This window comes from Trichosurus vulpecula, chromosome 4 (genome assembly GCF_011100635.1).
Source record: "Trichosurus vulpecula isolate mTriVul1 chromosome 4, mTriVul1.pri, whole genome shotgun sequence".
Taxonomy (NCBI): domain Eukaryota; kingdom Metazoa; phylum Chordata; class Mammalia; order Diprotodontia; family Phalangeridae; genus Trichosurus; species Trichosurus vulpecula.
This window is the reverse complement of record NC_050576.1, coordinates 275876709-275892731: the sequence shown is the minus strand read 5'-3', so window position 1 is coordinate 275892731 and position 16023 is coordinate 275876709. Positions and strand designations below refer to the sequence as shown.

General features: G+C 39.3%; 1 protein-coding gene across 2 annotated transcripts in view; it reads right to left on the bottom strand.

Moving 5' to 3' along the window:
- The window catches only part of WDFY1 (WD repeat and FYVE domain containing 1), a 59887-nt gene that overhangs the window by 25307 nt on the left and 18557 nt on the right, over positions 1-16023 (bottom strand). Inside the window, exons 2-3 of one of the 2 annotated variants that reach the window (XM_036755709.1) lie at positions 5482-5549; positions 864-937 (exon numbers count right to left, since the gene is read on the bottom strand). In XM_036755709.1, coding sequence (XP_036611604.1) covers positions 864-937; positions 5482-5549 — 142 coding nt within the window. Of the gene's footprint in view, positions 1-863; positions 938-2647; positions 2715-5481; positions 5550-16023 lie in introns of those variants that run through there. The other variant, XM_036755710.1, reaches the window with a different exon arrangement.

Sequence of the window (16023 nt, the reverse complement as noted above, 5' to 3'; positions counted from 1 at the left end):
AAATAGGGAAGTGGGGAGAGGGTCCTCATTATGCTTAGTACATTATTCAGTATAAGACTGCCATAATAAAGGCAAGTGATAATTTGTAAATTTGACTTACACACATCTTTTTTCTTCAGGGCTTTTGCAAATACTATTTCATAGTCCCTGAGAATGGGTTATAAGGGAAAGCAAAAATTCATTCCAGCTACTGGCAAATCCAAACACATTATCCTACTTTTTTTGTTGCTCAGTAACTGTATGTGAAAGCCAGCATACCCTCTTCAATAAACAGGGATAGGTATTATCTTCTCTTTTGAACACTGGAGAAACAAGGGCTTTGACTTCTGATCCTGAGGATTTATGGCTCTAACTTAAAGATGCCTAATTTATAAATACACACCTTAGTATCACAGTTCTCCCTGCCTCCATCTGCAGTCTTTCACATGAAACTCATCTCTTACCTACAGAGTCCCCACCTTCCTCATTCCTGGGGCTACACCCCTTCCTGTGCCCCAGGCAATGCCTCTCAGGTTCAAGACTTAGGACTACTATTAATATTGTGCCAGGTATATTAAGGGCAAACTACATTTGTGGGCAGGTCAAGGAAACTACAAATTATAATTGGTTTTATGGGGAAATGCATTCTAAGTTCCTACAGAGAAACTTTTGGAACATACCCATTCATAAATGGGGATAACTCTGTAATGAACTGACAATGTTTTTGACAGAGTCAGAATGATCTATTACACAATGATAACTCTGCATTTACAATGTCTAAAACTAACAAATGCTTAGAGGCCAGAATAAAGAGAAACTGTGATACGGACAAAATTCAAGTGGTTTATATGCATTTAATATTTTAAATTCCCAAAGCTACCTACCATTATGGCTCCATTATCCTGGCCCACAAATATCCTTCTGCTATCATGATGGTATGCCATAGTTGAGCAAGGAGCTGCCAAAAAACCCAAGGCCACGTTAATAACAGAATTAAGTTTTTAAGTCATTTCTCATATGACATGTCCAGAACAGCTAAACTAAAGGCAAATGAGAAAATACTTAGGACAAGTTAAATAACTTCAAATAGTAATAAACTCGTTTTCCTCCGCTGAAGTGTGGTGGAGATGCTTCAGAAAACTAAAATGTCTTACTGTTTTTAAAAGAAGGCACACAGTTGTATCACACAAATAGAAAAAAATACATTGCAATGAGGCTGTTCTTCAGGATTTGTTTTTTAATACATGTCACTTAAAAAAACAAGCCTACTCAGAGTCCTAAAACATCTATTAAAAAGTTAGCTCATTCAAATACTGTTTTATGGAGGGGGCCAGAGTAGGAAGGGTTTTAAATAGCAAAGAGGTGATAAGGAGTCACTAGGATTTATTTGAATAGAGGGACTGAAATGGTCAGATTTGCTTTTAGGAAGATCAACCTGACTCATTGTTATTCATATGCAATACTATTATCTATTACTATTTTATAATAATGGTAATGTGACTATTCTCTCCATCCCAAGTGAGGAACTGCTACACCACAGGTATGCACATATGTAGCGGCAGAATGGAAAGAGTGCTGAACAGTAGGCAGAAGAGACCTGTGTTCAAATCTTGCTTAAATACTTTCTAACTGTGACCGTGCGCAAATCACTTAACCTCAGTGAGACTAAGCTTCCTTCCCCATTGATACAAAGGGGGCAATGATAACCCTTCCAAGGTTGTTGCGAAGATCAAATGGAGTAAGGCACATAAAACACTTTGCAGAACATAATTCTATAGATAAACATTAACTATTACAACAATTACTGTTAGACTGAGAGGAAAGCAGGATGAAAAGTCAATCTTTTTACAGTGGGAAACCAAAGCGGTCTACCAGGAGAAGTGGTTCCTGAAGACCCAACTGTCTGGTTCTATGCCCTGAGCGCCCCAGGTCAGGCCCAATACCAAAGCTGTCTTTGACAGGAGGTGATGGCATCATCACACAAGCAAAGAATGAGTGGGGAGTAACGGGTGTGGCGTCAGAGGGCTTCTGTCTGAACTTTGCTTTGCCATTGGATTTTCATGATCTGCAATAATCTTAATAGTCATAACAACCAGCACATAGACAGCACTTCAAGGTCGCAACGTACTTTACATACGGTGACCACGTCTGCTCCTCAGGAAGTTAGCAGTGATTGTTATTCCCCTCATTTTTAAGAAGAGGAAGATTAGTCTGACAGAGATTAAGTGACTCGACCTGGATCACACAGCTAGTAAGTGTCTACAGAAGGCTTACACTGAAGGCCTCTTGACCCCAGGGCCATCACTCTATCCACTGAACCCCGTGCCTGCCTGTGAAAGGCAGGGGCTCCAGGGCTAAGTGTATGATCCTGAAGTGTAAACAGACTAAGTCATTCTAATGAGCAAAGGGGGCCTAAAAGAGATTAGGCTAAGATTCCTGAAGAAGGACAAAAGCCAACAAACCAGTAACATTAGCAAGGCTTTCCATAAAAGCCGCATGTACAGTAGCCAGGTCAGGGGTCCCACTTCCTCAGACTCCTGATGTTTCTAGCAATTATCATGATGATGCTGAGGAAGCATCATTCCTTAGCTTAGTGAAAACATTTTATAAGGGGAGGAGGAGATACCTACTTTACACAAAGACGTGAGAAATGGAAATAAGAGCTCACCTGTTGCAGTGACACGAAGCATCCTCAAAGCAGGCAAAAATACAGGCTGTGGGTGTCCTAAGACTTTCAGAACTACTAGAGTACTTGACTCAATAATATTTGCTCATAGTCAGCTCCTTCTAAAGCAGATGCAGCAGACAGCCTGGTCCTCTGCCATGAGAAGGACAGGAACGAGCTATTCTAAGACAGTTCTTTCAATACACAGCCTGAGCTCAGAAGACCTTGGTGCCCCCGACCTTCCCACAGCTAGCCAGGAAAACTTCTGTGGTTATACGGTGAACAAAGCAGGTACCTGCAGCGTTCACACTATGGATATGTGTCCCACTGCCATATAAATAGAGAAGCCAGGAAACCAGGTGTCTAGCTGTAGAGCAATTTGAGGGGTTAGTTCTATTTTGTAGAGCAAGCTTTAATTTCGTTTTCTAGTAGTGCTGTTCATATGCTTCTCTATTTCTGTACCATTTTCAAAAATTCATCTATCAAGCATAACTATTTAGTGTGCAGACCCTTTGACCCAGTAACACTTCTGTATCCCAAAGAGATCACACAAGTGGGAAAGGGAAAAATATTTATAGCAGCTCTTTTTGTGGTAGCAAAGAAATGGAAATCAAGGGGATGCCCATCAATTGGGGAATGGCTAAACAACTTGTGATATATGAATGGAATGGAATATTATTGTGCTATAAGCAATGGGGAAGATACGGTCTTCATAATAACCTGGAAAGACCCACATGATCTGATGCTGAGTGAGGGGACCAGAACCAGGAGAACACCGTACACAACTACAGATACATTGTTTCTGTGATGACTAACTTTGATAGACTTGGCTCTTCTCAGCAATGCAAGGCTCAAAGACAGCTCCAAAGGACTCATGATGGAAAACGCTAGCTACATCCAAAGAAAGAATTACGGAGTCTGAATGCAGATTCAGGCAAACTATTTGCTCTCTCTTTTTTTTTTCCTCTTCTTTTTTGGCTCTGTTCCTTCTTTCTCATGATTCATTCCATTGATCATAATTCTTCTTTACAACTTGACTATTGTGTAAATAAGTTTAATCTGAAGGTATATGTAGAACACATATCAGATTCCATGCTGTCTTGGGGGGGGAAGGGAAAGGGTAGGGAGGGAAAGAAAATTTGGAACTCAAAAACATGTGGAACTGAGTGTTGTAAACTAAAAATAAAAAATCTAAAAAAAAAAAAGAATAACTATTTAGTCTCACTGAATATATAATATACGGCAGAGATTAAAAAGCAGGGTAGCTCACCAAAATGGGCAATCAGTTTGCTGGCAAAAACATTGGTAGCCTTTCCCCTGTTCAGGGGAGGAGCAATAAATCTAAAGTCAGAGGATTCAGGTCCAAAATCTCACCCCTGCTAATTACAACTGAGGTGACCTTGGGCAAGTCACAGCTTCCCTGGCCTGTTTCTTCATCATTCAAATTGGGGAATGGGGTGCAGGGGATTTGGTTTGGACTAGATGGCCTCTGAGGTCCCTTTCAGTTCTAAACCCTAGAGCCCTGAGAAAACTTACACGGCTGATCAACACACACCATACACATGAAAAATAAAGGGAGGGAAAGAGAAAGAAGATGTTTGCTTGGAAGGGAGACTAGGGCTAAATGCTGAAATTTATGTAAATTTTTCCTTTGTTTTTCTAACAATCTCTGAAATTCCTCAAGAGCTCAACTTATCATAAAAATTTAGAGCAAGACCTCTGAGCCTTCTACTCCAATCTCTTAATTCTGTGGATGATGATGTTTGAGTATCCAGAAAGGCTCAGTAACTAAAGTCACCTATACAGTACAACCAAGATCAGCAAACAGATCTAAAACCAGGCAATTAACTCTTGTAAAAAATGCATTTGTGTATATGGGAGGCCTTGCTCATTCCTGGAAGTGTTGTGAACAGGTGGGTCAGTGGGTAAAGCACCGGGTCCAAAGTCAGGAAGACTTGAGTTCAAATCTGGCCTCAGATGCTTACTAGCTGTGTGACCCTGGGCAAGTCACTTAACCTGACTCTGTTTCCTCAACTGTAAAATGGGGATAACAATAGCACTTACCTCCCAGAGTTGTTGGGAGGATCAAAGGAGTTGACTGCAAAGTGCTTAGTACAGTGCCTGGCACACAGTAAGTTCTATATAAATTTTGGCTATTGTTATATTTGTTAACTATAAAAATACAAAAAATAGCCCTCACTTGAAAACCAAAACTACAAAGCATTTGACATCTACGGACTGGCTATTTCTAATACTGACTACCTAGGCTGTTAGGGCCCCAGCACATTGGGAGAGTTCTTATATTCAACTGCTATTAGGACTGGCATTTAATGCTCTAGCAACTTTCTGCTGTGCTTAGGGCCTCACTAAAAGGTTATGTGGACTCTTCTGTCAAAGCATGCGCATGGAAGGCAATCATCTCTGCTAGGCCTACTGTGATTAATGAGATAGTCCCCAAGTTTTACTTTGCAAGTAAACCTCTTTAATTTCTGAAAACCTCACTAAATGATTTCGCCTCAAGGAGCCTGAATTCCCTCATGTATAAAATAAGGAGGAGTTACACGACCCCATGGTTCCTTCCAGTTCTAACATTCTATCACACACTAAGCAAAATATGTGAAAGCACAATGACCCTATTTTTACAACAACTGTGTTGCCCAGCAACAGGCAGTATCAAGTTAAGTTTGACAGATATCAATAAAAGAGTATGTAACAGAGGTGAATGAACAACAGGAAACTTCATATGCTAAAGCCCTCAGTTAGCCTTTGAGACACTAGCACTCAAATCCAGAAGCGTTGTGAAGACTGCTAGATCCCAAACAACAAAGTTTACTTACATGCCATTGTGTGATAAATGCTGGGCCAGTACTGACCACTGTCTCGTTTCAGCCATACCCGGATTGTTCTGTAGAGACAGAGAAAGGAAGGTGAGACTATACTGACATTGTCCAGAACAGCCTCATCTCTATTTGCTCTAGAAACCCCTTGAGGAGATGGGAAAGAGGAGGGTTCTTGAATGCCAAGCTATGAAACTTCAACTTTTTTTAGTATCTAAGACATTACTATAAAAGTGTTTTGGTGTCTGGCACACTGTGGGTGCTTAATAAATACTAGCCATCTTGATCATCCCTAACTTTGCCTTATAACGTGTTAGAGAATGATTGTGCAAAAAGAAGAGTATTCCTCCTAAGACAGACTACACATTTGTATTTTCTGCTTGTACCAAATCTGAGGGTAATGCTTTTTTGATCATCTTTCACCATATAAAGAAGGAATGACTTTCTTCAAGTTTTAGTATTCTTGGACCTGGTGAACAAGCTTGTGTTCACACCATGAATACACTTCTCCTACTCTCAGAAACAGCCTGGTATAATGAAAATACTGCAGTGAAAATCCAGAAATCTGAGTTCTAATGGTTTATTATCTGCGTTAGCCACATAATCAAAGAGCTGGGAAGGAGGCTGTAACAACAATTTACCGTTGAGGAAGTGTGGTTGTACTCAGTTTAAGTAACTGCCCAGGGTCAGGCAATAAATCAGTAACAAGGCCAATTCAATAAGGGCTGACCCCTGCCATGTATCTCAGACAAGTCCCTAAAATGTTTTATGTCTGCGATCTCATCTGTACAACGTTGATAACAGTATACCTGCCCCATCCACCTTTTGTGAGGATAATATAAGGTATAAAAAAAAATCTACATGAGGAGGTAATATCAATGAAATTAAAACCCTAGGAATTCCAAATTCAACACATAGTCCCTTCTTTAAGGGCCTTACAATTTAGTAGAGCTAGGCCAGGCACCTACCATCCATCTCGAAGAATCCATTCCTAATCTGTAAAATGTAAATAAATATACTTGTCCTACCTACCTCAATGGAGGTAACAATGTCTGTGAATACAGTTTGTAAATATTACCCAAATGTAAGGTAGAATAATGTGTGTGTGTGTGTGTACGTGTGTGTGTGTGTGTGTGTGTGTGTGTGTGTACACACTAACAGACACTAATTTAGAGGGTATGTCTGGGGTTTTTGAATTCCGGGGAGTGTGTCCTGATTGGGGTTTATATTGAGTATACTATTATACACTTATTTTACTGTACATATATGTATTATGGAGATATACATACATTATAGCATAAGTAATTCTAAGAGATAAGTAAGATGGAGTTTTTTTTGTTAACCTCCCTTAAGGAAATACCAATCTGAATTGTAAATATGGTTTCTGGATCCCCTACAAGCTGAGAGATAACAAATTCAGAACGTTAGTTTTCAAAGTTCAATCAAGACATCTAAAAAGTATTCCTGGAATGGAATTTAACTGCCTGAACAGATTATCACTTTTTTTTTCTCCCACTTTATGGTAACACACCCACGGTAATGTTTTCCTAACAGAAAGGCGGTGTCTACTCGGAGCCTAGAAAGAGCTAGTCCAAGAGTAGGTGTCAGTGTTTACTGACTATAAGAGGGGACGGACACTGACAGCACAAAGTACTCAGTCACAGATATCCTTAGAGAGCCAAAGAAAAATTCACTATGCCAGAACCTAAAGGAATTATACTTTAAGAATATCCAACTCTCTTTGTTCTAATTCTATAGTCATTAAGCAATGCTCTTTAATTTGGTCCCCCGAGAGGACCTACCCATTAGTGAAGAATGCCCTATGAGACTGACAATCAGTACTCTTGCACGCATGTATGTGCACGCGCACACGCTAACACACACACACGCTCCTTCAAAATCCTTCATTGGAAGAATCAGTAAATCCTTTTCACTGGCACTCCCAATTAATTACCAATCTGTACCCTTTCTTTCCATTCCCACTGCCAACACTCTCACTACCTGGAATGTTCTAAGAGCCTCCTAAATTATCTCTTTTTGACCAATAATTAAGTTGTTAAAAGCCCACAGGATACCAAGAGCAAATCAGTTTGGAGAATAAATTCCTTGGTAATATCTTAGAAAGGAGAACAGTAGATAGAAGATTCTGAGCAGCATTATCTCATAAAACAGCTCAGCGGGTGAAGATTAAAAAACAACAAGCTTACAGAAAACATAGCGAGAAGCCCAACTAAAAATAATTCAAAGTTCATTGAAGGGTGAACCTAGAAATATAACAAAGAAAGGAAAAAGCTCTACAAAGACTTTTAAAACAAATTCTTTTCTCCACCAACTACAATGAAATCACCACATCCTGAATATGCTGTATAAAGGAATTTAAAATGGTACTACAGAATACACAGAAAAACTCCATACAAGGTGCAACAAAATTTTGAAGGCACTGACTGAGAAATCAGTTCTCAAGAGACAAAGGAGGAATTAAAAACTCACTATTTGACAAAAACCGCTATGAAAACTGGAAACTAGTATAGCAGAAACTGGGCATAACCCAGTATCTTACATCATATACCAAAATAAAGCAATAATGGGTACATGATTTAGATATAAAGGCTGATACTATAAGCAAACTGGGAGAGCAAGGAATAGTTTACCCATCAGATTTATGGAGAATTGAAGACTTTATGACCAAACAAGAGACAGAAAACATTATGAAATGAAAAATGGATAATTTTGGTTACATTAAATTGAAAATTTTTTGCACAAACAAAACCAATGCCACCAAGATTAAGAGGGAAGCAGAAAACTGGGAATTTTTACAATCAGCATCTCTGATAAAGGTCTCATTTCTAAAATATACAGAGAACTGAGTCAAGTTTATAAGAATACAAGCCAGCCCCCAATGGATAAATGGTCAAAGGATATGAACAGGCAATTTTCAGAGGAAGAAATTAAAGCTATCTATAGTCATATGAAAAAATGCTCTAAATCACTATTGGTTAGATAAATGCAAAAATCAAAACAACTTTGAGGTACAACATCACACCTATCAGATTGGCTAACATGACAAAACAGGAACATGATAAATGTTGGAGAAGATGTGGGAAAATTGGAAGACTAATGCATTATTGGTGGTGTTGTGAACTGATCCAACCATTTTGGAAAGCAATTTGGAACTATACCCAAAGGGCTATAAAAATGTGCATACCCTTTGACCCAGCAATACCACTTCTAGTGTTGTATCCCAAAGAGATCATAAAAATGGGAAAAAGACCCACATGTACAAAAATATTTATAGCAGCTCTTTTTGTGGTGGCAAAGAATTGGAAATTGAAGGGACGCCCATCAATTGGGGAATGGCTGAATAAGTTGTGGTATATGAATGTAATGGAATACTATAATGCTATAAGAAATGATGAGCAGGTGGACTTCAGAAAAACCTGGAAAGACTTATATGAACTGATGCTGAGTGAGGTGAGCACAAGAACATTGTACACTGTAACAACCACCTTTCATGATGACTAACGTTATTAAACTCAGCTCTTCTCAGCAACGCAAGGTTCTAAGACAACTCCAAAAGGCTCATGATGGAAAATGCTATTTATATCTAAGGAAAGAACTACGCAGTCTGAATGCAGATCGAAGCATACTATTTGCTCTGTCTTTTTTGTTTTGTTTTTTTTTCTTCCTTCTCATGGTTCACTCCATTGGTTCTAATGCTTCTTTACAACATGACTAATATGAAAATATGTTTAATATGAATGTGTATGTAGAGCCTATGTCGGATTACATGCCATCTTGGGAGGGGGGAGAGAGATGCAGAAAATTTAAAACTCAAAAACTTGTGGAACTAAATGTTGAAAACTAAAAATAAATAAATTTTAAAAAGAAAAAAGAGAGAGAGGAGGATACTAAACACTTCTGGAAAAAACTACAAACTTAAAACCTTCCTATAACCTAAAAAAAGTGACACAAAATGACATGAGAGCTTGCAGTTCAAATACCTCCTTTTCACATTACTACAACTTAACGACAACAATGCACATGCATATAGAAGGCATCCTTATGGTATGCAAAAGGAATAACTAGGCTTTGGGAAGTGATAGTTGACAGCAAACTATTGCTTTTACATTCAGTCACACAATTGACTGAAAAGGATAGAACATCAAAGATCCCACCGTGTATACTGTTGACTATAAAAAAGTATTTTAAAAAAGCCCTCCTTCAACAAACTGTCTCAAGTTTATGCCTAAAATTGTGCAATATTCCTCAAAAGATATAACACATAACTGATTAATGAGCTTCTGATTTTAACAAGTAAGTAATACAACAAGCAAATATATTTGCCAAAGGCTCCTAAATAAGATCCATAGCATCTAACATTTATGTAGTGTTTTAGGGTTTGCAAAGATTATCTCTCATTTGATCATCACAACAATCCCATGATGGGCATAAGTGCCATTTTATAGATGAGGAAACTGAGGCTAAGAGAAGTTAGGTGACTTGATCAGCTAATAAGTGTCTGAATTGATTTCAATCAAATACTACAAATCTAGTTTCCAGGATTTGAACTCTGGTATTCCTGACTCAAAGTCCAACATTCTAACCATTAGATCACCTAGCACCTTCAGAGTTCAATCTAATCATTCATACAGGAAACACAGAATGGATGAAGAATGCAAACTTTTCTAGACTATTATATGCAATGGGATAAACAGCCCAATGAGTCTATTAGAATGCAATTGTAAAGGTGGGATTTTTGCTTTTTAACAGATTCTAGATATTTTTACCATTTAATCAGAGAATCAGAGTGAGAAGGAACTTTAGGATAATCTCAAGGGATCTTTTCTGCAACACAGCAATCCTTTTACACCTCCCTAATCAATCCTGATGTGCATATGGCATGATTTCAAATGAATTCCAGCAAATAATGAATATGAAATCATGAACTCCTGTATTGAACAGTTCTTCACATTTCTTACCCACCTACTCCAAAATATCAAACTAAAACAGAGAACTAAGCTTCATCTAGAAATTACTCTTTCAAGAGAAGAGGTGGGGCACCTCTTCTGCATTTTCTGTACAAAGCAATCTTCAGCCCTCTTCATTTTCTACACTCTTCACGGGTAATCTCATAATCACAACTCTAACTACTGTCTCAGCACTGCTGAGTTCCAAATCTAGTTTCCAGGCCATCATCCCCAAGTATACCTTTACATCTTGCTGACATATTAAAACTAAACATGTCCATAACTGTGATTATCTCCCCTGTTTGCAAAAACAAGAGCACTGCTCTTCCTCCTCACTTCCCTGTATCAACGTCATTATCTGCCATGTTCAAAACACTTGTGTTATTTTTTTGTCTTTCCCTCTCTCTCCTATCACATCCAATCAGTTCCCAACTTCTGTTAATTCTAACCCTTTAACAACTCTCCTGACCCCTCCTCTTCCCTACCCCCACCATCACTACCCTATTATCATCTTCATTACCGCACATTAGGACTACTACCTAAGGTACTGCTAGACAGGCAGCCTTTTAAGAAGGCCTCACACTACCTCAGACAAATCTCCTTATTATTCACAGACAACCAGTTAAAAGCATACAAGGCACTAAGCTAGAACTAGAGATATAGTGTTATAGTTGACAAAGACATTCCTTTCAAAGACACCTGGGGAGGGGGGAGGCAGCAGAAGAAAAATAGTACAGAAATCATGATATGAGACAGTGAGATTAGTATAAAGGGAAGGTCGAGGCAAGGTGCTTAAGAAAACTGAGAAGGTAAGAACAATGAGGAATGGAGGAAGGCCTCTTGAAGAGGTCATAGATGAAGACAGCGACTTTTACAGCTCTTCCTGGGGTCCCCTTCTCTTTTCTCTCTATACTCTCTCATTTGGTGACCTCACCAGCATCCATGGGTTCAACTGCCATCGCTATGCAGATGACTTCCAGCCCTAGCATCTCTCCTAAGCTCCAGTCCCACATCTCCAAATGCTTAATGGACATTTGAAGCTGGGTGTCTATAAGGTATCTCAAACTCAATGTTCCCAGAACAGAATTCATCTTTCCCTCTATACCCACCCCTCTTATGAATTTCCCTACTGCTGTAACTTCCATGTTGGTAGTAACACCTAGGTTTACAAATTCAGTATCATTCTCAACTGCACAGTTTCACTCTCTCCACATAACTAATTAGTTGCCAAGTCTTGTCATTTTTTAAATCTCCACATCTCTTATATACCCTCTCCCCACCAGCCTCCACCCTTGTTTGGGCCCTTATCATCTCTTCCCTGGACCATTACAATAGTCTAGAATTTCATCTCCCTCCCCTCCCCACTCAAATCCATCCTCTACAATGTCCACATCTGATGAGGTCTGACCATGTCACTCTATGTCCCACCACCCTTCAAACTTCAGTGACTCCCTATTACCCATGAAATTAAATACAAAGTGCATCACAACCTGGCCCTTCCTACCTTTCCAGTCTTCTTACACATTCCTCACCTCACAAGCTTATGTATGTATATGTCACAAAACATGTATAGACACAGAAACATGTAAATATATACACGTTTGTATATGTGTGTGTGTGTGTGTGTGTGTGTGTGTGTGTGTGTGTGTGTGTGTGTTGGTATATATACACACACTTTGACGTGCAGGTTCTTTTCCTCTCTTTTTGATCTCTTTGGGGTAAAGGTCTATTCCCAGTTTAGTGACTTCTTGGGCATAATTCTAAACCACTTTCCAGAATGGTTAGACTACTTGGGCATTAATGTGCCTCTTTTCCCACCGGCCCTCTAGTTGGTTATCTTTGCCAATCTGATGCCAACTCCCTTATTTTAGAGATGTGGGAACCGAGGCCTGGAAAGCTTGCAACTTAACCAAGGTCACAAGGACTGTTAAGTGGCTGAGTCAGGAATCAGACTCAGGAGTACTCTGAATCTCCATTCCATGCTCTTTCTTGCCTCCTGGAATACACCACACCTAAGGATGAAGAGGCAGAGAAATTCTAAGAATTCAATGAAACTTTCCTGATTAAACACCTAGCCTTAGATATTCAGTGATTTCAAAGTAAAGGTGGTCATAAGGTACAGTTATCAAAAACTATTTTGGAAAACATGATTCTAGGGTAAAAAACCAGAGAAGACAAAGACTTACAGACTATATAGAAGCTTCATGACTATATATCTGAACACTTTCTAAAAGAAGCTGGAAGAGGGTCATAATAATAGCTAGCATTTAAATAGTGTTATAAGCACTTTATACATGTTATCCCAGCTGATCTTCACAACATCCCTGGGAAATAGTGGCTACTATTATCTTCATTTTTACAGATGAAGAAGCTATTGCTGAGAGAGGTTTAAGGAGGCATCTGAGGTTGGCTTCCTGCTCAGGTCTTCCTCTCTCCAAGTCCAACACTAATCACATCTCTACTTTGCAGCTCATAAGTACTGGACCACCAAGTAATGTCACCAAAAATTACATTTGAAATTGATCATATTATAACAAAGGGGGCAGCCAAGGGCAACACAAGTTTAAAACAACAGTTCGTATTTATGAAGCACTTTGAGGTACTTTCTATACATAATGTCACATGAATCTCACAACAACCCTGTCAAGTGCTACAAGTATTATTATCCCCATTTCATAGATAAGGAAATTGAGGCCGAAAGAGATTAAGGATCACAGAGAATGTCAGAGGCAGAATTTGAACTAAGGTCCTCTGACTCAAAAAGCTAGTGCTTTTGCGTCTTATCATGCTGGTAGGCAGTGAAAATATACCAGCAAGAAGTGAACAAGAGGTAGCAAGTGGGCTGGATTTCCTTTGGGAAACTGCAAAGTGCTAATTTTAATGACCACGGGCTTCTCCTCAAAACAGAGGTTCCATTTTTTTTAACACCAATATTCTTCTGGTGATGCTTTATGGCTGCAAGTCACAGAACAGAATTAAAGCTGAGAGTCATCCAAAGGGCAATAGGGAAGGCCATGGTCATAGGATCATAGTATCACAGATTTAGGGCTTGACAGGACCTGAGAGACCACAGAGCTCAGTCCCACACATTTCATACCTAGAGGCCCAGAGAGGTTAAGACTTGCTCAAGATCTGAAACCAGAGCTGTATCCCAAAGAGATCACACAAGTGGGAAAGGGACCTGTGTGCACAAAAATATTTATAGCAGCTCTTTTTGTGGTAGCAAAGAATTAGAAATCAAGGGGATGCCCATCAATTGGGGAATGGCTGAACAAGTTGTAGTAAATGAATGGAATGGAATACTCTTGTGCTATAAGAAATGAGGAACACAAGAAATGAAGAACTACATCCAGAGAAAGAATTACGGAGTCTGAATGCAGGTTGAGGCAAACTACTTGCTCTCTTTTTTTTCCTCTTCTTTTTTTTTTTTCTTCTTTCTCATGATTCATTCCATTGATCATAATTCTTTACAACTTGACTATTGTGTAAGTAAGTTTAATGTGAAGGTATATGTAGAATATATATCAGATTCCATGCTGTCTTGGGGAGGGAGCGAGGACGAGAGGGAGGGGGAGAAAATTTGGAACTCAAAAACTTGTGGAACTGAGTGTTGTAAACTAAAAATAAAAAATTAAAAAAAAAAGATTTGAACCTAGATCCTCTGACTTGAAAGCCAGTGGTTCTTGTCACTGTTTCATGCAGGTGTGCATCTGATGGCAACATACTATACTGCCAACAAGGAATTATAGAGAGTAAGCCTCCTAAAGGGTATCATAAAGTTGTATGATCAGAAGTAGAGGCAAGTCAAATAGCTAGAGTAAGGACTAGTCAATGCCTAAGAGTCATGAGCTCCACTAAAAAACACAAGGTAATGCACTAGTCAAGTGCTCCACTGACAAGAGACACATGAGGTGTCAAGAGACCTAGCGGAAAGCCCTCATAACACAGAGTGGACCAGACTTTCCCTCATCCCCAAGGCCTGGAGGGTTCATGGGAGGGTATGGACAAGAGCTGCATAGCCTGAGAAGGCATGCGCAGGCTGTGACTGGCAGATCCACTGAATACCCACAGTAAAGAGGTCACAGACCTAGCGAAGTAAGCCAACAATAAGCACCTATCATGCAGTCACTTTGTATAATTATTTGAATCACCTCCTCCTACCAGAATGAGCTCCACAAGGGAGAAGGCCCAGTCAGATCAAAATGCTGCCTCCCTTCGTCCTGAGCAACCTGTTCTGCGCAGAGTAGGCAACTACCTGCAGTGAATCTTCTGATTACCCACAGTCCATGGTTGAGACATGGTACATAAATTACAGATAGATGCCTAGCAGATGCTCACTAGATAGTTGTGGAATGAATGAAGACAGAACCTAGAAATCTCTGTTTCTTTATATGGTAAAGCCAAGCTGTGAGACCTTTGACATTTGACTTCTCTGCAAAATGGAAAAACAGTGAGTACACAGGATAAACAGAAAGGCAGAGGAAAATGACCTTCAAAGCATAAGAATGCTTCAAACGGTCTGCAACTTTATAAAATATATTTTGATACCTAAATTTCAACATAATTGGTTTCCTTTGCAACCTTATGTGTTTTACATTATGCATTTAAAAACCTTACTCTGAGAAAGAGTCCACAGGCTTCACCAGCCAATCGAAGGGGCCCATGACCCAAAAAAAGAGCCCCTCCTGTAAACACAAAGTACAATTTGGAATTCATTAACAAGACCAAACAGCAACCACACTAACAAGGGAGAAATGCATTTAACATCCCTAGATTTCTTTGGATACAAATGAGGAACCTCTTCATGTCTGGAATATAATTTACAAATTTACAGAATTTACAAAGGAAGTTAAATGCCTAAAAGAGCAATCACAGACTTGACTGCTCATTGCTTTAGAAACACAAAGACTAGCCACCAACCTTCATTCAATCATTGTTCAATTAATATTAGGCATCTACTGAATATATAAAATTATGTAAATCAATCAATAAACACTGAACGAGCACCTACTACATACCACACACTGTGCTAAGTTCTATGGATAAAAAGCAGCAAACACAGTCCCTGCCCAAGGAGTTCACAATCTAATGGGAGAAATAACATAAAAACAAATATACAAGCAAGCTATATGAAGAATAAATAGGAAATAATTAGCAGAAGGAAGGCACTAGAATTAAGAGAAGTTTTGGAAAGATTTCCTGGGGGAAAAAAAAAGAATTCTGGCTGGGGCTCAAAGGAAACCAGGGAAAGCAGTAGGTGGAGATGACGAAGGGAGAGTGTTCCAGGCCTCAGAGACCATCAGGGAAAACACCCGGAGATGAGAGATGGAGTGTCCTGTTCATGGAACAGAACAGAGGCGGATGTCACTGGATCAAAGAGTATGTGGCAAGGCATATGATATAAGCAGACTGGAAGGGAAAGGGGCGGTAGACTAGGTCATGAATGGCTCTGAAAGCCAGACAGAAGATTTTGTAATTGATCCTGGAAGAGATAGGGAGCCACGTTGGTTAAATAGGAAAGTGATATGATCAGACCTGGGTTTGTGTAAGATCTCTTTGGTGGTTGAATGGAGGA